A 26,376-nucleotide genomic window follows, 5' to 3' on the forward strand; every position below is an offset into this window, starting at 1 on the left:
CATTGTATGATTTTTTTTCCCCAGTGGCAATAAGAAAAATTACCTATTGCATTCAGTTCATTTAGGAAAAACATAAAATTTACTTGAAAAATTTTAGCATGCATAGACCTGCAACTTACTGCCATTTATGGTAGGTATTTTGGACTTCTTGCACAGAATTTTAAAATGTGTCTAGTGCCGTCCTACAAAGTGTGCGCCTTTTCCTTCCTCTTGTGTCATTTTAATATGTCTAACTTCTACAGTTTTGTAAAATTGGTTTTATTATTTATTAAAATGGTTTAATATTTATTCTTAGAAACACATGGAACAAGCAGCTGTACCCCTGATAAGTCATCTTTTAATTTAGCTACAGTTGTTGCTGAAACACTTGGACTTGGTGTTCAGGAAGAATCTGTAAGTAATTGTTTAGTTTGGCAATAACATAAATTAATTTTATGTCTTTTTAGGTCAGTTCTTAGAGAATTAAGCAAGAGAATTATTTTATCTAAAGATCTTGGGTAAAGGCCTAAAACAAAATTTATGTTGTTAGAAAGTCCTATTTCTGTTGTCCAGCCCAGCAGTCTCAGAAATCTAGAATCTAGAATTCTTGGGATGTGGGTTGAGTCAAAATTTAGGGGAGTAATCACGGCATAGAGATTTTGTCAACTTTCTTCGCTTCCCCTTCTCTCATGCCCCCTCCCTGCCCTCATCTAAGAAAAGACCTAAACCTTTAGGTTGATTTCAGAATTGTTGTTTTGTTTGTTTTATTTTTTAGAGTTAGGGTCTCACTGTGTTGCCCAGACTGGAGTGCGTGTCTATTCACAAACACAATCATAGAGCACTATAGCCTCAAACTCCTGGCCTCAAGTGATCCTCCCATCTCAGCCTCCCAAATAGCTGGGACTACAGACATATACCACCATGCCCAGCTAATTATTTTTGTAGAGATGGGGGCCTCAACTGTGTTGCCCAGACGGATCTCAGACACCTGGCCTCAAGAGATCCTCCTGCTCAAAGTGTTGTTGAGATTACAGATGTGAGTCACCACATCCAGCTGTACTCTTATTAAGTTGTCTTGCTATTGAATTTCTAAAACTTGAATTGGTTTTTCATTACATATGGATTTGTTTGTCCTTTCTAGTTTTAAATTCATTCTTAAATGATAATGGGTAGTTTTTAACCTTTGAACTTTGAATGCGTTTTAATACTTTCTAATTCCCTCCTACCCATAAACCTGGCAAGTCATAGCTGAGACACCAAATAGATTAAGGGAGCTGAAATCTAATGACTTGCTGCTCAACGTGTGATCCATGGGCCAACAGCATCTGCATCACTTTTGAAGTTTGGTAGAGATGCGGAATCTCAGGCCTACTGAACTTGCATTCTAACAGGATCTCCAGTTGACTTGTATGCGTGTTAAAGATTGAGAAGCACTGTTCTGTAAAGGATTATTTTAAATTCATCTCCTATCAGTATGAATAATTATCTCTGTTCCCTTCTGCACATCTTAATGTTGTTTTTTGGAATTGGAGTTTTATATGCAAGTAGTAGAATATACTTATGTAAAACACTGATGCTTTTCTCTTTAAACTTAGAATGTGCTTCATATTTTTCATTGTGGTGAAATTAACAATCATTTTGAAGTGTACAACTCAATGATATTTAGTACATTCACAATATTATGCAGCTATCACTTCTATCCAGTTCCAAAGCATTTTTATCACCTTCAGAGAAAACCTCATACCCATTAATCATGTATCCCCATTCTCCTCACCTCATTCTTCCACCTCCTACTTGCATCCTCTGGTAACTACCAATCTGCTTTCTGTCCCTATAGATTTGCCTATTCTGAATATTTCATATAAATGGAATCATACATTATGTGGCCTTTGTCTGGCTTCTTAGTATATTTTTGAGGTTCATCTGCATCGTAACGTATATCAGTACTTCATCCCTTTTTAAGAATGAACAAATCCCATTACATGGGTGTGCTTCATGTTTTACTCTTGAAGGAAACTCAAGGTCCCATGAGCCCCCTTGGTGATGAGCTCTACCACTGTCTGGAAGGAGATCACAAGAATCAGCCTTTTGAGGAATCTACAAGAAATACTGAAGATAGTTTAAGGTAATCACGGGCACATTGGTGAAAACTTATAAGCTATTGGTGAGATCCCATTACAATGAATTTCATATAATTAAACCATTTCTCTCCTTCAACATATAGTTTGTTATTCTGGTTATATACATTTTTACTTTAAAAATTGTCTCCCTAGTTTCTGACCGATTGAGAGCTTTTTTGCATTACGGTAGAAAGGTGGATATCATTTTTAGCTACTTTCTGTGTTTCTGTCAAGCAGTACTTGTTCCCAGTACTTGTCACTTGCTCCTTTAAAGAGCCAGTCATCCCTTTGGGGTTTATATTTCCAAAAACTGGATGTTCTACAAAATGCATCTAGAAGCTTGCTTGGATGAGCTTCCAAGATTGTGTTGCATCTCATTTTTACTAATTTCAGAATATCTATTAACTAATAATACAGCCATTCCGTGATATCAGAGAGGGATTAGTTATAGGACTCCCTCCCCCGTGGGTACCAAAATCCAAAGATGCTCAAGACCGTTACATAAAATGGCCATCATCATTGCATATAACCTGTGCACATCCTCCTGTATATTTTATGTAATTTCCAGATTAGTTAATAACACCTAATACAATGCCTACATACCAGTCCATTTGCAAAGATTCAACATAGTACTTGGCACATGGAAAATTCAAGTTTTGCCTTTTGGAACGTTGTGAAATTTGGATTTTTTACCCAAATTATTTTCTAGCCACATGGTTGAATCTACAGATGCAGAACCCACAGATAAGGAGGGCCACTGTACCTGTATTTATTTAGCATTTTGCTTTTTAAAAGAGCTTTCGGTTTTTAGATATATAGATAGATACGTATCTATCTATCTATATATGTATATCACAGTCTGTCATCTTAGTAACTGATTAAAGTAGATTTTGTTACCCTCATTTTTTGATTTATTTTACAGATTACAAAAATGCAGCTCCAAAAAGATTAGATGTCTTGTTTAAGGCCATATAGCTATTAAGTGGTAGAGCCAGAGATCTCACCCAGCCCACATCTTCAAACTTAAACTTACTGCTCTTTCTACGGATATTTCCTCTGCTAGAGACAGGCTGAATCTTAATTTATGTTGAATTCTATAGTGTAAGAATTTTGTTTCTTGGAGTTACTCATAATAAAATTTCATAACAAAAGAACTTAGGTTCTCAGTGGAATTTATTAAAATATGATTTTTGTTTGTTTGTTTGTTTCTTGAGACAGAGTCTCACTCTGTCATCCAGGCTTGACTCACTGCAACCTCCGCCTCCCAGGTTCAAGTGATTCTCATGCCTTAACCACCTGAGTAGCTGGGATTACTGGCGTGTGCCGCCACACCTGGCTAATTTTTGTATTTTCAGTAGAGACGGGGTTTCACCATGTTAGCTAGGCTGGCCTCGAACTTCTGGCCTCAAGTGATCTGCCCACCTCAGCCTCCCAAAGTGCTGGGATTTACAGGCATGAGCCACCGTGCCTGGCAAAAGATGATTTTTTGTATAATAAAGTGATTTAAAGTACTTAAGAAAAATTTTTTAAATGTGAATATTATGATATTGAGAAATACTTCATATGTCATTTTTCTCTGCTTTTCCCCTTATCTTTTGTCATCTAAATGAAGAGAAGCCAAAAGCTCTACCTTGTCTTAAATTTTGGTTAATCATTTGCCTCTAAGAGGTAGATAAGACCTTACTATTAATTCTGTATTGAAGAGTTGTTTCACTCTTTATTTAGATTTTCAGATTCTGCTTCAAAGACTCCTCCTCAAGAAGAATTACCTACTCGAGTGTCATCTCCTGTATTTGGAGCTACCTCTACTATCAAAAGTGGTTTAGATTTGAATACAAGTTTGTCCCCTTCTCTTTTACAGCCTGGGGAAAAAAAACATCTGAAAACACTCCCTTTTAGCAACACTTGCATATCTAGATTAGAAAAAACTAGATCAAAATCTGAAGATAGTGCCCTTTTCACACATCAGAGTCTTGGGTCCGAAGTGAACAAGATCATTATCCAGTCATCGTCTAATAAACAGATACTTATAAATAAAAATATAAGTGAATCCATAGGTAAGAAGGATAGGACTGAGTACGTTAAAGATTCTAACTCCGATAAACATTTGGAGCCCCTGAAAACATTGGGAGGCCGAACATCCAAAAGGAAGAAAACTGAGGAAGAAAGTGAACATGAAGTAAGCTGCCCCCAAGCTTCTTTTGATAAAGAAAATGCTTTCCCTTTTCCAATGGATAATCAGTTTTCCATGAATGGAGACTCTGTGATGGATAAACCTCTGGATCTGTCTGATAGATTTTCAGCTATTCAGCGTCAAGAGAAAAGCCAAGGAAGTGAGACTTCTAAAAACAAATTTAGGCAAGTGACTCTTTATGAGGCTTTGAAGACCATTCCAAAGGGCTTTTCCTCAAGCCGTAAGGCCTCGGATGGCAACTGCACGTTGCCCAAAGATTCCCCAGAGGAACCCTGTTTACAGGAATGCATCATCCTTCAGCCCTTGAGTACATTCTCTCCAGACAATAAACCAGCATTACAGATAAAAGAAGAAGATGCTGTCTTCAAAATTCCTCTACGTCCACATGAAAGTTTGGAGACCAAGAATGTTTTAGATGACATGAAGGTTTGTGTTAAATGTTCAAGGATTTTGATTAAAATGGTAGCTTGTGATTTCATTTAGAGCTAACAGTTACTTGTGTTTTAGGGTGCTGGTTCTCATGAGCCAATAAAAATACGAACCAGGTCCGTCCATGGAGGATGTGAACTTGCATCAGTTCTTCAGTTAAATCCATGTAGAAGTGGTAAAATAAAGTCTCTACAAAACAACCAAGGTGTGTACACTGTAAACAGGATCTCCACTTTTTTTTAATGACTTTAAATTGAATGTCATTATTTACTTTTTTAAATGGATTGAATTGTTTTGGAAAAAAACTTATTTCTTCCTTCATGTGTCTGTATTTATAGGACGATTCTCACATTTTACCAGTGATTTTTCTGTTCTTATACTTTTTGAAAAAAATGAATTGAGATCTTTTGATACCTACTTTTGTATATGATTTTGTAAATTTACTTATTTTATATAGTTGTTTATTTTCTTTACAAAAGTTTTAACAAATTTAAACTGTACAGAATTTTTAAAAATAAAAATTAGAATGTTCATTATCTAAACTTTGTTCGTCACCCCATAGGACATTTGTCATTTTTCTTTGCATTTACACGTATATCTGTAAACATATTCATGTATATACTTAAATACCTTTTTTTTTTTTGAGACGGAGTCTCGCTCTGTACAGTGGTGCAGTCTTGGCTCACTGCAAGCTCTGCCTCCCGGGTTCACGCCATTCTCCTGCCTCAGCCTCCTAAGTAGCTGGAACTACAGGCGCCCACCAACACGCCTGGCTAATTTTTTTTTTTTGGTATTTTTAGTAGAGATGGGGTTTCACTGTGTTAGCCAGGATGGTCTGGCTCCTCTGACCTCGTGATCTGCCGCCTTCGGCCTCCCAAAGTGCTGAGATTACAGGCCTGAGCCACTGCACCCAGCCACTTACGTATGTTTTTAAACTCCTTTAAAAACATTGTTGACCTAGCACGGTCGCTCACACCTGTAATCCCAGCACTTTGGGAGGCTGTGGCAGGCAGATCACGAGGTAGGAGAGCGAGACCATCCTGGCTAACACGGTGAAATGCCGTCTCCTAAAAATACAAAAAATAAGCCAGGCGTGGTGCCAGGCACCTGTAGTCCCAGCTACTTGGCAGGCTGAGGCAGGAGAATGGTGTGAACCCGGGAGGCAGAGCTTGCAGTGAGCCGAGATGGTGCTACTGCACTGCACTCTAGCCTGGGTGACAGAACGAGACTCCGTCTCAAAAAAAAAAAATTGTTTGCCCTAAGATATATAGGTATCTTTTCATAATTTTGCTATCTTGTATTAGTATTATTATTATTATTTGAGACAGTGTCTCACTTTGTCACCCAGACTGGTGTGCAGTGGCATGATCACGGCTCACTTGCAGCATTGACCTAAAAGGCTCGGGTGGATCCTCCCATCTCAGCCTCCTGGATAGCTGGGACTACAAGCACGCACCACCACACCCAACTGATTTTTTTATTTTTTGAAGAGACAGGGTTTCGCCATGTTGCCCAGGTTGGTCTCGAACTGCTGGACTCAAGCCATCTGCCTGCCTTGGCCTCCCAAAGTGCTGGGATTACAGGTGTGAACCACCCACGCCCAGCGTGCTATCTTTAAAAAAGTAATTCTTTTTTTTTTCAGCCACCAAACATTTCTTTAGTTCAAGTGCAGCATTTTTTCTTGTATCTTAATTGGCAAGTTATTCCTTTATTCTGGGTTTATTTCCCCTTTTTCCTGAAACACAGTCATTAGTTGTTTTTCCAGTAAGTGTTTTAGTCTCTATATGAAAACATTTTTTTCACTATCATTCATGATTTTTTTTTAGCTTTTTGTTTTTATTTTTTTTTCATGGTTGTTCTAGGGATTACAGTATACCTACTTAGCCTTTTACAGTCTACTTGGAGTTAATGTACCACTTCATGTTCTGTAACTACACTTTATGTAGTTCCTGTGTATTATATCTACATACATTGAAAATCCCACCAGACAATGTTACAGTTTTTAATTTAAAAAAATTTTTTAATTGAAATACAAATCACATACCATAAAAATCACCCACTAAAATGTTGAATTCTGTGATTTGATTTACCCACAGAGTTGTACAACCATCACTGTAGTCTAGGTTTAGAACATTTTCATCACTTTCCTTCCCCATATCCCCTCCACAGTCCTAGGCACCGTGAATCTACTTTCTCTCTTGTAGACTTGCCTATTCTGGAGTTTTCATATAAATGGAATCATTTAATGTATGATCTTTTGTTACTTCTTTCCCTTGGCATAATGTTTTTAGTTCTCTGTTACAGCATATATCAACATTTTATTTTGATTGGATAACTTTTTTTTATTACATAAGTATACCATATTTTAGGTATTTATTAGTTGACATTTAAGTTGTTGTAACTTTTTTTGCTATTATGAACTATGCTGCTATGAACATTTGCATACAGGTTTTTGTGTGGATGTATGTTTTCATTTTTCTTGGATTATACCTAGGAATGGAACTGTTGGACCATATGCCAATTCTACATTTTACCTTTTGAAGGACTGCCTATTTTCCAAAGCAGCTACACCGCTTCACATTTCCACCAGCAGTATGTGAGGGTTCCAGTATCTCCACATCCTCACTAGCACTTGTTACAGCTTTTTGATTTTTGCCATCTCGTGGTTTTGGTTTGCATTTCCTTGATGGCTAATGATGTTGAGCATCCTTTCATGTTTATTGGCAATTTGTATATCTTCTTTGGAGAACTGTCTATTTAGATCTTTTGCCCATCTTTAATTGGGATATTTGTCTTTTTATTGAGCTGGGAGAGTTCTTTTTTTTTTTTTTTTTTTTGAGACAGAGTCTTGCTCTGTTGCCCAGGCTGGAGTGCAGTGGCGTGATCTCCACTCACTGGAAGCTCTGCCTCCCGGGTTCATGCCATTCTCCTGCCTCAGCCTCCCGTGTAGCTGGGACTACAGGCGCCCGCCACCGTGCCCGGCTAATTTTTTTTTTGTATTTTTCATAGAGACAGGGTTTCACCGTGTTAGCCAGAATGGTCTCGATCTCCTGACCTCGTGATCCGCCTGTCTGGGCCTCCCAAAGTGCTGGGATTACAGGCGTGAGCCACCGCACCCGGCCGAGAGTGCTTTATATATCTTAGATATAAGTCCTTTACCAGACATATGATTTGCAAAAATTTTATATTCTTTAGGTCCTATAATATTTTAAAGTGATGAGAATTTTTGAAATCAGATTTTTAATTGCTTGCTCTTTCCCTTTACCTCAGATGTATCCTTTGAAAATATCCAGTGGAGTATAGATCCGGGAGCAGACCTTTCTCAGTATAAAATGGATGTTACTGTAATAGATACAAAGGTAAGTTAAAAAGTAAAACCAAAACTCATTTGACTCTTGTTCTAATGAGGTGTTAGTCAACCTCCTCTTTTTTTTTTTTTTTTTTTTTTTTTTTTTTTTTTTTTGAGACAGAGTCTCGCTCTGTCGCCCGGGCTGGAGTGCAGTGGTCAGATCTCAGCTCACTGCAAGCTCCGTCTCCCGGGTTCACGCCATTCTCCTGCCTCAGCCTCCCAAGTAGCTGGGACTACAGGCGCCCGCCACCTCGCCCGGCTAGTTTTTTGTATTTTTTTAGTAGAGACGGGGTTTCACCGTGTTAGCCAGGATGGTCTCGATCTCCTGACCTTGTGATCCGCCCGTCTCGGCCTCCCAAAGTGCTGGGATTACAGGCTTGAGCCACCGCGCCCGGCCAGTCAACCTCCTCTTGTGACTTACTCTATCACCTTAAGATAGTCAGATACCTCTTAAAACCTACGTGTATTTATGCAGAAAATTAAGAAATAAAAATGCTTATTCTTCTAACTTTATGGTATTTTTTAAAGGGTAATAATACTTTCTGACTTTAAAGGGCTTTGCTGAAAAATATTAATATAGTAATACCGTTTTTAAAAGAATGCAGTGGCCAGGCGCGGTGGCTCATGCCTGTAATCCCAACACTCTGGGAGGTTGAAGAGAGAGAATCACTTGAAGCCAGGAATTCGAGACCAGCCTGGGCAACATAGCAAGGCCCTGTCTCTACAGGAAATTTTAAAATTTGCTGGGCATGGTATTGCATACCTGTAGTGCTAGCTTCTTGGGAGCCTGAGGTTGGGAGGATACCTTGAACCCAGGAATTCGAGGCTGCAGTGAGGTATGATCACACCACTGCACATCCAGGCTAGGCAACCAGAGCAAGACCCTGTCTCATAAATAAAAATAATGCAAAATGCTGCATGTCTTATAAATAATTTTATCTTTCATTAAAATAATTCATCATGTCTTCATTAGCTTTAAAATAATGTACCATAAAATTTATCTTCCAAGTCGACTATTTTTTAAAATACTGTATTTTTTAAAAATTAAAATTCATAGCGGAAATAGTTTTTTGTCTTGTATTTAGGTTCTGTGTAGTTTCAGAAGTTCCCTTTCACTTGGTAGCATATTAATAACAAAGTATTTAACATTCGCTAAGTAATATATGCCTATCAGGAAATTAAATTTAATTTTTGAAATTGTTCTTAGTGTACATTGATGTTCATTACTATGAGGCAGATTGGAAAAGAAAGGCAGGAAAAGTTCAAGGGTGTTTAGTGGTAAATAATTGTCCCTTTTCTTGGCAGCAGTCCTTCTTTTCCTAGGCTTGATTATACTAAAGCTAAAATGTTTTATAAGCAGTAAAACCTAAATCCTTACCTGTTTGTAAAGTATAAAAGTAAATATAGTTTAATGCTTAAAAGTGGTAAAATGTATGTTATGTATATTTTACCAAAATGTCTTGTAAAAATTAAATATAAGACCATAAAGGAATAATTGTTAAAACTTTTGATTTTTAAAATATTTATTCAGGATGGCAGTCAGTCAAAATTAGGAGGAGAAACAGTGGACATGGACTGTACGTTGGTTAGTGAAACCGTTCTCTTAAAAATGAAGAAGCAAGAGCCGAAGGGAGAAAAAAGTTCAAGTAAGATTTTTGTTTTTGTTTTTTATTTTAATAAAAAACGTGTGTGAAGTTTGTAGTTGTACCATTCCACTGATTAGCTCAAGTGACCTCTTCACCATACACCAGGTTTTTTCCTGCTCTGTTAACTTTATGTTCCTCTTAGGAAAGCTCAGTTTCAGTACGTCAGAAAAAAAAGTCTTTAACCAAAATAATTTCATTTCAGAAAAGATTCATATCTTCAGGGATTTGCAAATGACAGCCAGCTACCAGTTTTGTAAATAAAGTTCTACCAGAGCACAGCCTTATTCATTTCTTTATGTATTGCCCATCACTGTTTGTTCCATACAGCTGCAAAATTGAGTAGTTGGTACAGAGACCTTATAGCCCCACAAACCTCAAATAGTTATTTTCTGACCCTTTAAGAAAAAGTTTGCTGATCCCTGGTGTAGACAATTTTTTATAAATGGTATAACAGGAAGTCTTGAGTCCTGTGTTAGAATTAACGTTTGCTAAAGCAATTTGATGAGGAAAGAAAGCAGAAATCTACTGAGAAGTGTTAGTATAGTTTTACAGGTTAACATTCAGAATCCTAGTGTATATGCTGAGTTAATCTGCTGTATTCCACCTCTACTGATGAGGCAATTTGGCCAAATTAGTGGTCTACAGCCCTTTGTAGTGAGAATCCATTAGTTATTCACCCAAAGTCTTGATTTTTCAGAAGAGATGAGAACAATAGGAGGATTTTGGTTAGCACTACCTCAGCAACTTTCCTAACTGTAGGGGCGCATGCCATGAGAACAGCTAGACTAGGAACAGTTGTCATTTATCACCCTTATGTATTGAAGGGCGAGGGTCTGCCACACGGGGAAGCAGTGCTAAAAGCAGAGACATTCCCCAGTGATCATTTGTTAGAAGCCAAATACATTGAGGCTGGGTGTGCATTCCTTATCTTCTGCTGAATTTTCTATAGCCTACCTGCTCAGAGCAAAAATTAAAATAGTCTTGCCCTGGCTTCTCCTGAATCAGCATATCTGTTGCTGCCTTAAATGCAGTAAATGAAGGAAAACTTTAGTAGTCTTGGCCTTATTTGTTCTTCAGTGACGCATAACAAACTATATGATGAAGCAGATGGTTTCCTAGGTAGAGAAGCCAATACCTATTAAAAGAAAAAGCCTTCACAGTAGTTTATTGCCATTTTATGGTTTGTATGACACCAAATAACTTTTCTTAAGAGGGTACTTTGAAGATTATTTTCTTCCTGGTACTAGCCTCTGATCATGTTTTTCTCATTTTGGTAGAAAAGAGAAAATCTAAAGTATGCCTACTTTAAATCTATTCAGAAGACAATAGTTTCTCAAATTTATTTGAAGCAAGTATGATGTGAAAGAGAAATTAGCACTTGGACTAATGAGGGGAAATTATAGAGATAATTTTGGCTAATAAAGTGCTGTGGATACTATTGCTACATAATGAATGAATCACTGGAATAACTCAGAGGATTCAAACAAAAACTTTTCTTATCTTCCTAGTTTCTGTAGCTCAGGAATTCAGGAAAGGCTTGGCTGGTCAGTTCTGTTTCAGGGTCTCATGCAGTTGTAGGCAGATGGTGGCTGGAACTGAAACAGCAGAGGGCTGGGCAGCTGGAGAGTGACTTGGCATCTCCTCATTCACTCTGAGGGCTTATTCACATAGGCTCATTTGAGCTTCCTCTTCACATGGAAGATAAGTTCCCAGAGTTGGCACCCCAACAGAACAAAGCAGAAGCAGGTGGCATTTTTATGACCTCAGAGGTAACATAGTGTCACAAAGATCTGCACAGGCATAAAGTGAAATGAACAGGCCCTCAGTGACACTCAGTGGGAGGAGTGTTGACATCATGTTGTAAGAACAGCACATGGAATGGGAGACGTTATTGAGGTTATATTAAAAAAAAAAAAAAATTTACCCCATAAGGTAAAACTTTTCCAACACTCAGAATTGATTTAAAATGAAATATACCAATAAAAATTCCATATTACTGCCAGTATTTCAATTCAGAAAATTTGCATGCACCTACTCTGTGTTAGACTTACTAGGTGCTGTGACAGAAAGATCAGCAAGGATATATTCTCTGTCTTCAGGTATTTCACAATCACAAATCAAACAAACAAAAATAAATCAGCAGTTTAACATTTTGCTTTACAAACAGCATACACAGAATGTTCTGAGGATGCCTAGCACAATGCCTGGTGCATAGAAGTTGTATTTTATTTACAAATTTGACCTTCAGCATGCAAAATGTGTAATTATCAGTAAATATCAGCAAAAATTTTGTAGTAGGAAGTGTTTTAGGAACTAGAGATAATGAATAAACAGAACAAAAGTACTTACCTCATGGAACTTACATTGTAATGATAGAAATAAGCAGTTATATATATAATAGATGATGGTAAGTCCAGGAGAAAGGTAAAGCAAGTTAAGAGTGAGAGAGTGCTGCAGGTTGGGAGAGGTGGTACTTACATAGAATAATCTCAGCAGACCTCTTTTCTGTCATATTTGTTAGCCAACTGGCTTTAAACTCTGGTGTTTTTTAAGTGTGATTATGTAATGGGAAATGTTAGATCTGTGAAGATGAATTTATCACTTTCCATGTCAAATATGGCATTGAATTCCTAATTTCTAGTAATACTAAACTACCAGATGCTAATGATGATGAAAGAAAATACTTTTTCGCTATTTAATAACAAAAGTAAACATGAGAGGGTAGAGCACAGTGACTCGCACCTGTAATCCCAGCACTTTGGAAGGCCAAGGCAGGCGGATCACTTGAGGTCAGGAGTTTGAGACCAGCCTGGCCAACATGGCGAACCTCCATCTCTACTAAAAATACAAAAATTAGCCAGGTATGATGGCGCACACCTGTAATCCCAGCTACTTGGGAGGCTGAGGCAGAAGGATTGTTTGAACCTGGGAGGCAGAGGTTGCAGTGAGCCAACATCATATCCCTGCACTCCAGCCCAGGTGACAGAGTGAGATTCCGTCTCAAAAAAAAAGCATGAGTAAAGGACATTTAAAGCCATAACATAAAGTCTTCTTTGTAAATGTACAGTAACTACCCAGAGTTGGGAGTTTATTCTTACCTCATACACGAATTACAAGAATTAAACCTCATTATAAGAATCATGATTTAAGAAGTGTCTGTAAACACTTTATTACATACATTACAGTTTGTTACTCACTTAGAGTAACTGAATTAACACTCAGCCTTACAGCTTGCAACTAATATTCTCAGAATCATGTTTAGCATGTGTCCACAAACATTTCACTACATGCGTTACATCTATACACCAAAAGAACACTCTTCACAGCTAGGCCTGCAACCCTCATTGTAATAATCACGCTTTTAAACACTTCATTAATATACATTATATTTTGTTACTCACTTATATTCACAGAATTTAGCACTCTTAACAAGACAGCTTACAAGTAACATTCTTAGAACTATCTTTTGCATATATGTCTACAAGCCTTTCACTACCTATATTACATCTATTCACGGAAAGAATATTCTTCAGAATAAGGCCTATAATCCACATTTTTTTTCTTTTCTTAAAACATTTTTTTTTTTTTTTTTTGAGGCAGAGTCTTGCTCTGTCGCCCGGACTGGAGTGCAGTGGCTGGATCTCAGCTCACTGCAAGCTCCGCCTCCCAGGTTTACGCCATTCTCCTGCCTCAGCCTCCCAAGGAACTGGGACTACAGGCGCCCGCCACCTCGCCCGGCTAGTTTTTGTATTTTTTTTTATTTTTATTTTTTATTTTTATTTTTTATTTTTTTATTTTTTTATTTTATTTATTTATTTATTTATTTATTTTTGAGACGGAGTCTCGCTCTGTCACCCAAGCTGGAGTGCACTGGCCAGATCTCAGCTCACTGCAAGCTCCACCTCCCGGGTTCACGCTATTCTCCTGCCTCAGCCTCCTGAGTAGCTGGGACTACAGGCGCCCGCCACCTCGCCCGGCTAGTTTTTTGTATTTTTTAGTAGAGACGGAGTTTCACCGGGTTAGCCAGGATGGTCTCGATCTCCTGACCTTGTGATCCGCCCGCCTCGGCCTCCCAAAGTGCTGGGATTACAGGCTTGAGCCACCGCGCCCGGCCTGTACTTTTTTTTTAGTAGAGACGGGGTTTCACCGTGTTAGCCAGGATGGTCTCAATCTCCTGACCTCGTGATCCGCCCATCTCGGCCTCCCAAAGTGCTGGGATTACAGGCTTGAGCCACTTAAAACATTTTTTCAACTATTAAATTTTATTTTAGGTTTCCAGGTTCATAAAAAGGTTTGTTATATAGATAAACACGTGTCATGGGAATTTGTTGCACATATTATGACATCACAGTTATTAAGCTCAGTACCCAATATATAATCCATATTTTCACAACCATGTTTTAAGAAGTATCTTTAAGGACTGCATTCTGTTATTGTGTGGCAGTTACTACAGTTTCATGATGGTCTGTATAGAAAGCAAAAGCTTACTTGTTGTCAGCCGATGCTCTTTTACATAGATGAAGAAAGAAAAATGAATGATAGCTTGGAAGATATGTTTGATCAGACAACACATGAAGAGTATGAATCCTGTTTGGCAGATAGTTTCTCCCAAGCAGCAGATGAAGAGGAGGAATTGTCTGCTGCCACAAAGAAACCACACAGTAAGATTATTTTCTCTTTAACTATGGCTTCTCAGTTGCAGAATTCAGTAAGTAAAGTTATCAAGCTAATAACAAAGGCTTGATAACATATCAATAATTAAAGTTTCATATTTCTTGTATAACTTTTTTTACCTTTTTTAAATTTTGAGATAATGTCACACTGATAAGAGTTCCAGAAAATTGTTCGGCATTCTTCTGTACCTTTCACTCAACCTCTCCTTATGTTAACGTGTTATATAGCTATAAAATATTTATTAGAACTAAGAAACTAACATTCGTTTGGTATTAGAAATTTCTTTCTAAATACGCATAAAATTGGTAAAATTTTTGAGAAACTTCCGTTAATTATTAAATTAATTGTAATAAAGTAGAAGGAGAAAATTTTGTAGAACATTCAGATCTAGCCAGGCACAGCAGTTCACACCTGTAATCCCAGCACTTTGGAAGGCCAAGGCAGACGGATTGCTTGAGCTCAGGAGTTCAAGACCAGCCTGGGCAATAAGACAAAACCTCATTTCTACAAAAATTAGCTCGGCATGGTGGCACGTATCTGTAGTCCCAGCTACTTGGGGGCTGGGGCGAGAGGATCGCTTGAACACACAGAAGGCTGTGGCTGCGTCAGTGAATCACCCACTGCACTACAGCCTGGGCAACAGAGTGAGACCCTGTCTCCAAATAAATAAATAATTATACTACAGCCTGGGCAACAGAGTGAGACCCTGTCTCAAAAAAAATAATAATAATTAAATTCAAAACAGGAAAATTCAGATCTGTTTTCTGCTGTGAATGCTTTATCTTACCAGCCAAAATACCTAATGTAACTATGTGTATTAGTCTTTTTATTTTATTTTATTTTATTTTATTTTTGAGACGGAGTCTCGCTCTATCGCCCAGGCTGGAGTGCAGTGGCCAGATCTCAGCTCACTGCAAGCTCCGCCTCCCAGGTTTACACCATTCTCCTGCCTCAGCCTCCCGAGTAGCTGGGACTACAGGCGCCCGCCACCTCGCCCGGCTAGTTTTTTTGTATTTTTTAGTAGAGACGGGGTTTCACGGTGTTAGCCAGGATGGTCTCGATCTCCTGACCTTGTGATCCGCCCGTCTCGGCCTCCCAAAGTGCTGGGATTACAGGCTTGAGCAACCGCGCCCGGCCCATGTATTAGTCTTATTATCTCTTTCATTAGAAGCAGTAATTTTATAATGTAGGATAGCAATCAGAAAAAGAATAATTGAAAATCTAAGTAGATAATCTGGATTGAAAATTGTAATTTTTGTTCTCTCTCTCATTTTTCTCATTGTCATTAAATTGGTCCGAATTTTTAATCTAGTGTAAAGATTGTTTTATGCTGGTTTCAATGAACTTATGTTCTACTGTGGCACAATCTTGATTATGCTCATGTTTCCATGAAGTTTTTAAAACAGCCCTGAACTCAAAAATGAACGAGACCGAAACCAAAGATAGAGGACAGTAGTGTTTTGTTCGCTTAGCCCATGGCAAAAACTCCATCAAGTAAATTTTGAAATAAAAATTTACAGCTCTTCGTATCCTTCTTCCCCCACGAAGGACCTTTTGCAAATAGGTTTCACTTCAAACAAAAAGAATATTTTTTTGCAAAGACGTACTTATTAATTTCTGTTCCTTGTTTTAAGTTACATTTGACACTGACTATCCCAGAATTTCTTCTCACTTAGCTTTTCTGATGATGCTGCATCGTTCTTTTTTTTTGAGACGGAGTCTCGCTCTGTCACCCAGGCTGGAGTGCAGTGGCCAGATCTCAGCTCACTGCAAGCTCCGCCTCCCAGGTTCACGCCATTCTCCTGCCTCAGCCTCCCAAGTAGCTGGGACTACAGGTGCCGCCACCTCGCCCGGCTAGTTTTTTGTATTTTTAGTAGAGACGGGGTTTCACCGTGTTAGCCAGGATGGTCTCGATCTCCTGACCTCGTGATCCGCCCGTCTCGGCCTCCCAAAGTGCTGGGGATTACAGGCTTGAGCCACCGCGCCCGGCCTGCATCGTTCTTTTTATTTATCGCATCTTCTTTCCTAGAATATCCCCAAGACTCTTTCTTCATCACAACTTGTTTTCTCTCACAGCTTTTATTAGCCCTACCTCTGAAAATGATTCCAAATCTGCATCTCTAGGTTTGACTTCTCTGATGAATCCCAGTCTTGCATTTCTGAGTACTGTGAGATACTTTTGTCTCTTCAGCTTAAACATAACATGTCTAAGCCAATTTCCATTTACTTCCTACCAAAAAAATCTTCAGATGTTTTTATTTTTCCCAGTCACCCAGGCATATAATTTAGGATTTGTTATGTATTTGTTTTATTTTCTCAACCCAGTTACTACCTTACATGTGCTTTCTCACATAACCCTTAACTATCTACTTGCTTAACATTTAACTCTCTGCTTGCTTAATGTCTGTTTTCCTTACTGTAATGTAAACTCCATGAAGACAGGAGACCTGCTCTCTCTTGATACAAATTGTATGTCTGGAACTTCGCACAATGCTCAGTAAATTTTGATTCTTTGAATAGATGCTGGCGTTTAGCTATTTGAGTCTAGACATCTTAGGAGTCAGGTCCCAAGTTATGAGCTCTAGTTTTTAATCTTTGTCACCAATTTTCTGATAAAATCTTTAATCTGTTTATTCTCTAGGTATAACTTACCTTAAAGATGCATTATAAAAATCAACAGGATTGGTGGCAATGTTAATTAGTATAGCCATTTTAGAAAATAGTATGAAGATTCCTCAAAAATCTAAAAATGGCCGAGGCAGGCGGATCACGAGGTCAGGAGATTGAGACCATCCTGGCTAACATGGTGAAACCCTGTCTCTACTGAAAAAAACAAAAAAATTAAGCGGGTGTGGTGGCAGGCATCTGTAGTACCAGCTACTCGGGAGGCTGAGGCAGGAGAATGGCGTGAACCAAGGAGGTGGAACTTGCAGTGAGCCAAGATCACGCCACTGTGCTCCACCCTGGGCAACAAAGCGAGACTCCGTCTCAAAAAAAAAAAAAAAAAACTAAAAATGGAACTATCATAGATCCAGCAGTCCCACTATTGGGTGTATATTCAAAGGAAAGGAAATCAGTATGTTAAAGAGATATCTGCACTCAACGTTTATTGCAGCACTGTTCAGAATAGCCAAGATACGGAATCAGCCTAAGTGTCTATTTACAGATAAATAGTTAAAGAAAACTATATATATAGATATATATGTATAGATACATATATACACACACACATATACATACACACACAAAAATACTATTTAGCCACTGAAAAGAACAAAATTCTGTCATATGTGCAAACATCGATGAGTTTGGACAGCGTCATATTAGGTGAAATAAGCCAGGCACAGAAAGATAAATACCACATGTTCTTATTCATATGTGGAATCTAAAAAAGTTGATCTCATAGAAGTAGAGAGTAGAGGCCGGGCGTGGTGGCTCAAGCCTGTAATCCCAGCACTTTGGGAGGCCGAGACGGGTGGATCGCGAGGTCAGGAGATCGAGACCAACCTAGCTAACACGGCGAAACCCCGTCTCTACTAAAAATACAAAAAACTAGCCGGGCGAGTTGGCGGGCGCCTGTAGTCCCAGCTACTTGGGAGGCTGAGGCAGGAGAATGGCGTAAACCCGGGAGGCGGAGCTTGCAGTGAGCTGAGATCCGGCCACTGCATTCCAGCCTGGGTGACAGAGCGAGACTCCGTCTCAAAAAAAAAAAAAAGAAGTAGAGAGTAGAATAGTGGTTACTAGAGATGGGGAAGACTGGGATAGCCAAAGGTGGATTAATTAATAGAAAAATATAGCTAGCCAAGCAAGGTGGCAGGCACCCATGGTCCCAGCTACCCAAGAGGCTGAGGCAGGAGGATAGCTTGAGCCTTGGAGTTCTTGGAGTAGTGCTGTATTGGAGTTCTGAGGTATGATCCATATTAAGTTTAGCATCAATATGGTGACCTCTTAGAAGCAGGAGACCACTAAGTTGCTTAAGGAGCAGTGAACTGGCCCACTTCAAAAATGGAGCAGGTCGAAACTTGCATGCTGATCAGTAGTAGTACAGTGCCTATGAATTGCCCCTGCACTCCAGCCTAGGCAACATAGCAAGACCTGATCTCTTAAGAAAAATAAATAAGGGAGCCTGGCACAGTGGCTCATGCCTATAATTCCAGCATTTTGGGAGGCTGAGGCAGGTGGATCACAATCAGATCGAGACCATCCTGGCTAACATGGTGAAACCCCGTCTCTACTAAAAATACAAAAAATTAGCCGAGCGTGGTGGCGTGCACATGTAGTCCCAGCTACTCGGGAGGCTGAGGCAGGAGAATCTCTTGAACCTGGGAGGTGGAAGTTGCAGTGAGCCTAGATCGTGCCACTGCACTCCAACCTGGGCAACAGAGCAAGACTCTGTCTCCAAAAAACAAAGAAAAATAAACAAAATGCTAAATAGAATGAGTTGTAGTGTTCAATAGCACATATGGTAACTGTAATTAACAACAATATATTATATGTTCTCAGATAGCTGAAAGCACAGATTTTGAATGTTCCCAACACAAAGAAATGACAAACAAATGTTTGAGGTGACAGATATGCTAATTATCCTAATTTGTCATTACACATTGTGTACATATATCAGAGTATCACACTCTAAAGATGTATAATTATGTGTAATTTTTTTAATTTTTTTGAGACGGAGTCTTGCTTTGTTGCCAGGCTGGAGTGCAGTGACACAATCTCAGCTCACTGCAATCTCCAACTCCCTGGTTCAAGCGATTCTCCTGCCTCAGCCTCCCGAGTAGCTGCGATTACAGGCGCCCATCACCACGCCCAGCTAATTTTTGTATTTTTAGTAGAGACAGGGTTTCACCATGTTGGCCAGGCTGGTCTAGAACTCCTGACCTCAGGTAATCCACCCACCTCAGCCTCCCAAAGTGCTGAGATTACAGGTATGAGCCACTGCAGCCAGCCAAAATTAATATTGAAAGCTGTCTTTTCGTTGTCGTTTCTTGTCAAATGATAATAGTGGGCATCTGAATATTTCTTTTAAACTCTGAAATACTTTCTGAGATAATGACTTTTAGCTGTCTAGTAATTTTGAGGTAAATGAAACAGCGCCCGCTTCATTGTGCAGATGCAAAAGAAAGAAAAAAGTAGTTACAGAGGCCGGGCGCGGTGGCTCACGCCTGTAATCCCAGCACTTTGGGAGGCCAAGGCGGGCGGATCATGAGGTCAGGAGATTGAGTTTATCCTGGCTAACATGGTGAAACCCCTTCTCTACTGAAAACAAAAAATGGCCGGGCGCGGTGGCTCAAGCCTGTAATCCCAGCACTTTGGGAGGCCGAGACGGGCGGATCAGAAGGTCAGGAGATCAAGACCATCCTGGCTAACACGGTGAAACCCCGTCTCTACTAAAAAAAAATACAAAAAACTAGCCGGGCGAGGTGGCGGGCGCCCGTAGTCCCAGCTAATGTAGTCCCAGCTACTCGGGAGGCTGAGGCAGGAGAAGGGCGTAAACCCGGGAGGCGGAGCTTGCAGTGAGCTGAGAACCGGCCACTGCAGTCCAGCCTGGGCGACAGAGCGAGACTCCGTCTCAAAAAAAAAAAAAAAAAAGAAAACACAAAAAATTAGCCAGGCATGGTGGTGGGCGCCTGTAGTCCCAGCTACTTGGGAGGCTGAGGCAGGAGAATGGCGTAAACCCGGGAGGTGGAGCTTGCAGTAAGCCGAGATCCTGCCACTGTACTCCAGCCTAGGTGACAGAGCAAGACTCCGTCTCAAAAAAAAAAAAAAGTAGTTACATAGTTATAGAAGATTTAAACGAGTTGCTCAGAGGCCTAGAGTATGAAACCCAATGAAAATGGAAGTTTGAGTACATGTCATTTTCTTCCAAGCTAGTTAATTATTTCTCATTAAGTTATACATTTAGTTTGTAATGTGCATGTCTTATTTATAGCTCATGGTGATAAACAAGACAAAGTCAAGCAGAAAGCATTTGTGGAGCCGTATTTTAAAGATAATGAAAGGTAAGTTGGTTTTTATTTATACCAGCAATGTGACTGGAAGTACAATAGAGCTGTCTTTTATTTCTCTCTCTCTCTTTTTTTTTTTTTTTTTTTTTTTTTTGAGACAGGGTCTTGGTCTGTCATCCAGGCTAGAGTACAATGGCTTCATCTCAGCTCACTGCAACCTCCGAGGCGGAGCAATAGGCTCAAGCAATACTCCCACCTCAGCCTCCTGAGTATCTGGGACTAGAGGCACATACTACCACACCCGGCTAATTATTTTTTGTAGAGACAGGGTTTCACCACGTTGCCAAGACTAATCTTGAACTCTTGGGCTCAAGCCATCCATCTGCCTCGGCCTCTCAAAGTGCTGGGATTACAGGCTTGAGTCACCACACCTGGCCAATAGAGCTGTCTTTGTCAGAGTATCTCTAAACCGTTAAATAGCTACTTTGGTTAACTTAAAATTATTTACTTTATGGTCATAAAAAAATGACTCAAGCATAAAAATGACAAATTTTACAAATAAGAAAATTTTTACCACCATCACCTTTTTTTGGCAGTCATAATAGTGATTTTCTCTGCTTTATTTTTCTTGTGTGTGTGTGTCTGTGTATGTGTGTGTGTGTATTTTTTTTTTTTTTTTGAGACAGAGTTTCACTCTGTCGCCCAGGCTGGAGTACAGTGGCACAATCTCTGCCCACTGCAACCTCTGTCTCCTGGGTTCAAGTGATTCTCCTGCCTTGGTCTCCCAAGTAGCTTGGATTACAGGTGCCCGCCACCAGACCTGGATAATTTGTGTATTTTTATTAGAGATGGGGTTTCACCATGTTGGCCAGGCTGGTCTTGAACTCTTGACCTCAGGTGATCCACCTGCCTCAGCCTCCCAAACTAATGGGATTACAGGCATGAGCCACCACACCCAGCCTGTTTCATTATTTTTTTAAAAATCGTCTTTTTATTCTTATTTTCAACTTGGGGCATTTATTAAATTGTACGAGTTTTATGTAGTATAAGACTTTAGGTAGGCCAGGCACGGTGGCTCACGCCTGTTATCCCAGAAGTTCTGGGAGGCCAAGGCGGGGGGATCACAAGGTCGGGAGATCGAGACCATCCTGGCTAACTTGGTGAAACCCTGTCTCTACTAAAAATACAAAAAATTAGCTGGGCGTGGTAGTGGGCACCTATAGTCCCCACTACTCAGGAGGCAGGAGAATGGCGTGAACTTGGGAGGTGGAGGTTGCAGTGTGCCAAGACTTAGTAAAATAGGTAGTAAGACTTAGGTTTATTATGCTTCAGAATTACTTTATGAGGATTTTTGAATCTTTAAAATCAAAACAAACCTTTTTGTTTTGCATCATTTTTGTTTTGGTTTGGTTTTTATGTATTTATTTATTTATTTTTGAGATGGAGTTTCACTCTTGTTGCCCAGTCTGGAGTGCAATGGCGTGATCTCAGCTCACTGCAACCTCTGCCTCCTGGGTTCAAGCAATTCTCCTGCCTCAGCCTCCCAAGTAGCTGGGATTACAGGTGGCCGCCACCATGCCTGGCTAATTTTCGTATTTTTAGTAGAGACGGGGTTTCACCATGTTGATTAGGCTGGTTCGAACTTGTCACTTAAGGTAATCCACCCACATGGGCCTCCCAAAGTCTTGGGATCATAGGCGTGAACCACCTCGCCTGACCCTAAGCATCTTGATTTAACCATAATTTGACTTTCTGCCTTTCACAAAGATTGCAAATTCTGTTACTTACAGTCACCTACTATTTGTTCATAAAGCAAATTGAAGACATAGTAATTCATTTAAAAAAATTGTTATTTTTTTCTTTAAGTTAGGATGTTGGTAAATTGAGTTAGTAAGTAAGGTTATTCCTTTTATTTTTATTTCTATTGAGAATTTTAGAAATCTAACAGGCCAAGATTTTTTTTATTCCTGTGAGACTCTTAAAGAACTGTCATTTTGTTAAATGCTTAATTCTTTTTTTTTTAGTTACCAGTTTTCCAAACAAATGGTACTCTAGCATCCCAAATGTGACTAGCTTGTTTTTTGTTTAAGTGTCATTATATACTCATCAATTTAAGTATATTTGATGGGTTGTAATCCATTGCAGTCATTATCTTTAGAGAGATTCAGATTGTCCCATCTTTGCCTAAAGGAAGCTTCTTTCATAGCTTTCTTGCTTCTGCTATCTGGAATCTGCCATTTTTGCTGGAGCCCTAGTTCCTTTTTCCTGGAGTGCTAGTTCCTTTTAGTGAGAATGGTGTTTAGGCCACAGTCTGGCTGCTAAGGTTGTGCTTTAGTCATTGTTTCTCAGCCTTTTAGGTGGATAAAGTTAGAAAGAAGGTTTTTTGTATCACTTTGGGTTTTTTTTTTTTGTTTTTTTTTTTTGAGACGGAGTCTCCCTCTGTCACCCAGGCTGGAGTGCAGTGGCACGATCTCGGCTCACTGCAAGCTGTGCCTCCTGGGTTCACGCCATTCTCCTGCCTCCGCCTCCCGAGTAGCTGGGACTACAGGGGCCCACCACCACACCCAGCTAATTTTTTGTATTTTTGATAGAGACAGAGTTTCACCCTGTTAGCCAGGATAGTCTCAATCTCCTGACTTTGTGATCCATCCGCCTTGGCCTCCCAAAGTGCTGGGATTACAGGTGTGAGCCACCTCGCCCTGCCATATCACTTTGATTTTTTAAGGTAAACTATACTTCATAATGATCACTCTAACTCAGATTCAGGACCACAGGATATTTATGTAAACTCCTCTATCTTACGTCTGTATTTACTTTCCCACCTACCAAAAATCCCACTTCTCAGTGCCACCAACATAATTCCTTAATTTATTTTATTCCACAATACACATAAAGCAGCTTCAGAATAATACCACCAATAACATAATTAATGAAAATAATTTGAAAACTTTTTGTATGCTCTTTTGTCCTTAAAATATATTCTATTAGAAATGTACAGTCAAATCACTGTGTTTTTTTTTTTTTTAAGTCATTTGGGATATTTTTTGCATAGTTAATGCCACCAAGTCAGTACCCAGGTTTATTTTGCTTTTGATTTTTTAGGAATTGGGTTTTTTTCTTTTCATATTTAATTATTGTAAAAGTATATAAAGTATAATGTATACTTTATACATTATATATATAAAATGTATATAAAATTTGTGTAATGGACACAAAGTATGTACATTTTACCAGACTACAATACAAGTATATTCAGATAAATCTCACTTCTATTCTTGGCCTCTATATCTTATTAGCTCCCTATCCCCATAGGTAATCATTTGTTTAAAATTTATGATTTTTCTTCTATCCTGAAAAATAGAAGCAAATACATGTGTATAAACATACTCTCCATGACTCATATAGAATGTTATATATACTTTTCTCTAATTTGCTTTTTTAGACGGAGTCTCACTCTGTCACCAGGCTAGAATGCAGTGGCGCCATCTCGGCTCACTGCAACCTCCACCTCCTCGATTCAAGCAGTTCTCCTGCCTCAGCCTCCCCGAGTAGCTGGGACTACAGGCGCACACCACCACGCCCAGCTAATTTTTGTATTTTTAGTGGAGACGGGGTTTCACCATGCTGGTCAGGATGGTCTCAATCTCTTGACCTCATGATCTGCCCACATCAGCCTCCCAAAGTGCTGGGATTACAGGTGTGAGCCACTGCTCCCAGCCTGCTTTTTTAATTTGACTAGAGATCCTGGAAATCACTCAAGTTGTATATAGCGATATTCTTCATTTCTTTTTAGCTCCATAGTACTTCATTATGTGACTCTACCATAGTTTATACCCTAGCAGTGGACACTTGGGCTGTTGACAGTTACGCCTAGTGTGCATGGTGCTGCAGTGAATAACCTTGCACATTCTCTTTTCATATTTTTGCCTGTAGATCATTGAGATAGATTCCTAGAAGTAGGACTGCAGAGTAAGAACTGTCATTTTCCAGGTGGCTCATGCCTATAATCCCAGCACTTTGGGCAGCTTTGGTGGAAGAATCGCTTGAGCCCAGGAGTTTGAGACCAGCCTGGGCAACACAGTGAGACCCCGTCTCTACAAAAAATTAAAAATTAGCTATATGTGATGGTGTGTGCCTGTAGTCCCAGCTACTCAGGAAGCTTAGGTGAGAAGATCACTTGAGCCCAGGAAGTCAAGGTAGCAGTAAGCTATGATCACACCACTGCACTCCATCCTGGGCAACAGAGTGAGACCCTGTCTCAAAAAAAAAAAACAAAACTGTCATTTTAAATGTTTCATATTAGAGGTTCACTAGTTTTTTAGAAAATATGTATGAGTAGCTTTATTTATTCTGAAGCAGTTAGATAGCTGGAGAACAAGAGGTGAATGGAAGTGTGGGGATGGAGGCATGGGGATGCTAAAATTCTCAGAGTTACATGGTTGCTTTTCCCACTGAGAATACTAACACTGCAAACCTGGGAAGATCGATTGTGTAGCGTCAGGGACAAGAAGCTTGTTTAAGTGATGCTTTGAGGTCTACTACAGATGCCATTCTACTGGGAGATTCCCTATGTCATGATAAGACACTATATATGTAGAGTAGTTAATATTCAGAGGAAAGGATATGGCCAAAATGTGATCTGCATAATCCTAAGATTCCATAAACTCTTTGAAAGAAAATATAGTGGTGGCAATATTTTTTATGTGTACTTTCTTGGTTTCCCTTTTCTAATTCACAGATCACACCAGAGTTGAGAGTTCTTGAGTTGAAACAAAAAAGGACTTATGCTTAGAAGTAGAGTGACTAAAACTTTTCTTTTTGAGGGAAAGTGCTTACCAACTAGAGGGGCATGTATGTGATCTTTTTATTACACTTCCATTTAAGGTATACTTTCTATTTCACGGTTCTTTATTGCACTTTGCAAATACTGTGTTTTTTACAAATTGAAGGTATGTGGCAACCCTGTTTGAACAAATCTGTCAGCAGCATTTTTCCAACAACATGTGCTTACCTCATGTTTTTGTGTCACATTTTGGTAATTCTCACAATATTTCAAATTTTTCCATTATTATATCTGTTAGTGTTCTGTGATCAGTGATCCTTAATGCTTTTTTTTTTTTTTTTTTTTAAGAGACAGAGTCTTCCTCTGTCACCCAGGCTAGAGTGCAGTGGCGCAATCTCAGCTCACTGCAAGCTCCGCCTCCCGGGTTCATGTCATTCTCCTGCCTCAGCCTCCTGAGTGGTTGGGACTACAGGTGCCCGCCACCACGCCCAACTAATTCTTTTGTATTTTTTTTAGCAGAGACGGGGTTTCACCACGTTAGCCAGGATGGTGTTGATCTCCTGACCTCATGATCTGCCTGCCTAGGCCTCCCAAAGTTCTGGGATTACAGGCGTGAGCCACCGCGCTCAGCCTGATGCTATTATTATAATTGTTTGGGGGCATCATGAACCATGTCCATACAAGACAGTGAACTCAATGAATGCCGTGTGTGTTCTGGCTGCTCCACGAACCATCCATTTTCCCATCTCTCCTCTTTTTGGGCCTCCCTATTCCCTGAGACACAACAACATTGAAATTAAGCCAGTTAAGAACCATGCGATGGAACTAGGCATGGTGGCTCATGCCTGTAATTCCAGAACTTTGGGAGGCCATGATGAGCAGATCCAGACCAGCCTGGTCAATATGGAAAAACCCCATCTCTACAAAAAATGCCAAAAAAATTAACTGAGCATGGTGGCACACACCTGTAGTTCCAACTATTATACTGGGAGAGGCTGAGGTAGGAGGATTGCTTGAGCCCAGGAAGTCGAGACTACAGTGAGCTGTGATCGCACCACTGTGCTCCAGCCTGGGAGATAAAGCGAGATGCTGTCTCAAAAAAAACAAAAAAAAAACTAAAAACTATGATGCCCTCTAAGTATACAAGTGAAAGGAAGAGTTGCACATCTCTTACCTTTAAATCAAATGCTAGAAATGATTAAGTTTAATGAGGAAGACATTTCAAAAGCCAAGATAGGTAAAAAGCTAGGC

The 26,376-nt window shown here is 39.6% G+C and overlaps 1 protein-coding gene across 1 annotated transcript in view; it reads left to right on the forward strand.

The window, feature by feature from the left end:
• RBBP8 (RB binding protein 8, endonuclease) overlaps nucleotides 1-26,376 on the forward strand; it is a 93,649-nt gene that overhangs the window by 55,771 nt on the left and 11,502 nt on the right. Inside the window, exons 9-16 of the mRNA XM_010383239.2 lie at nucleotides 296-393; nucleotides 1,992-2,104; nucleotides 3,825-4,719; nucleotides 4,801-4,927; nucleotides 7,993-8,081; nucleotides 9,603-9,717; nucleotides 14,235-14,378; nucleotides 20,327-20,396. Of these exons, the coding sequence (XP_010381541.2) occupies nucleotides 296-393; nucleotides 1,992-2,104; nucleotides 3,825-4,719; nucleotides 4,801-4,927; nucleotides 7,993-8,081; nucleotides 9,603-9,717; nucleotides 14,235-14,378; nucleotides 20,327-20,396 (1,651 nt within the window). The remainder of the gene's footprint in view (nucleotides 1-295; nucleotides 394-1,991; nucleotides 2,105-3,824; nucleotides 4,720-4,800; nucleotides 4,928-7,992; nucleotides 8,082-9,602; nucleotides 9,718-14,234; nucleotides 14,379-20,326; nucleotides 20,397-26,376) is intronic.

This window comes from Rhinopithecus roxellana, chromosome 21, assembly GCF_007565055.1.
Source record: "Rhinopithecus roxellana isolate Shanxi Qingling chromosome 21, ASM756505v1, whole genome shotgun sequence".
Classification (NCBI taxonomy): Eukaryota; Metazoa; Chordata; class Mammalia; order Primates; family Cercopithecidae; genus Rhinopithecus; species Rhinopithecus roxellana.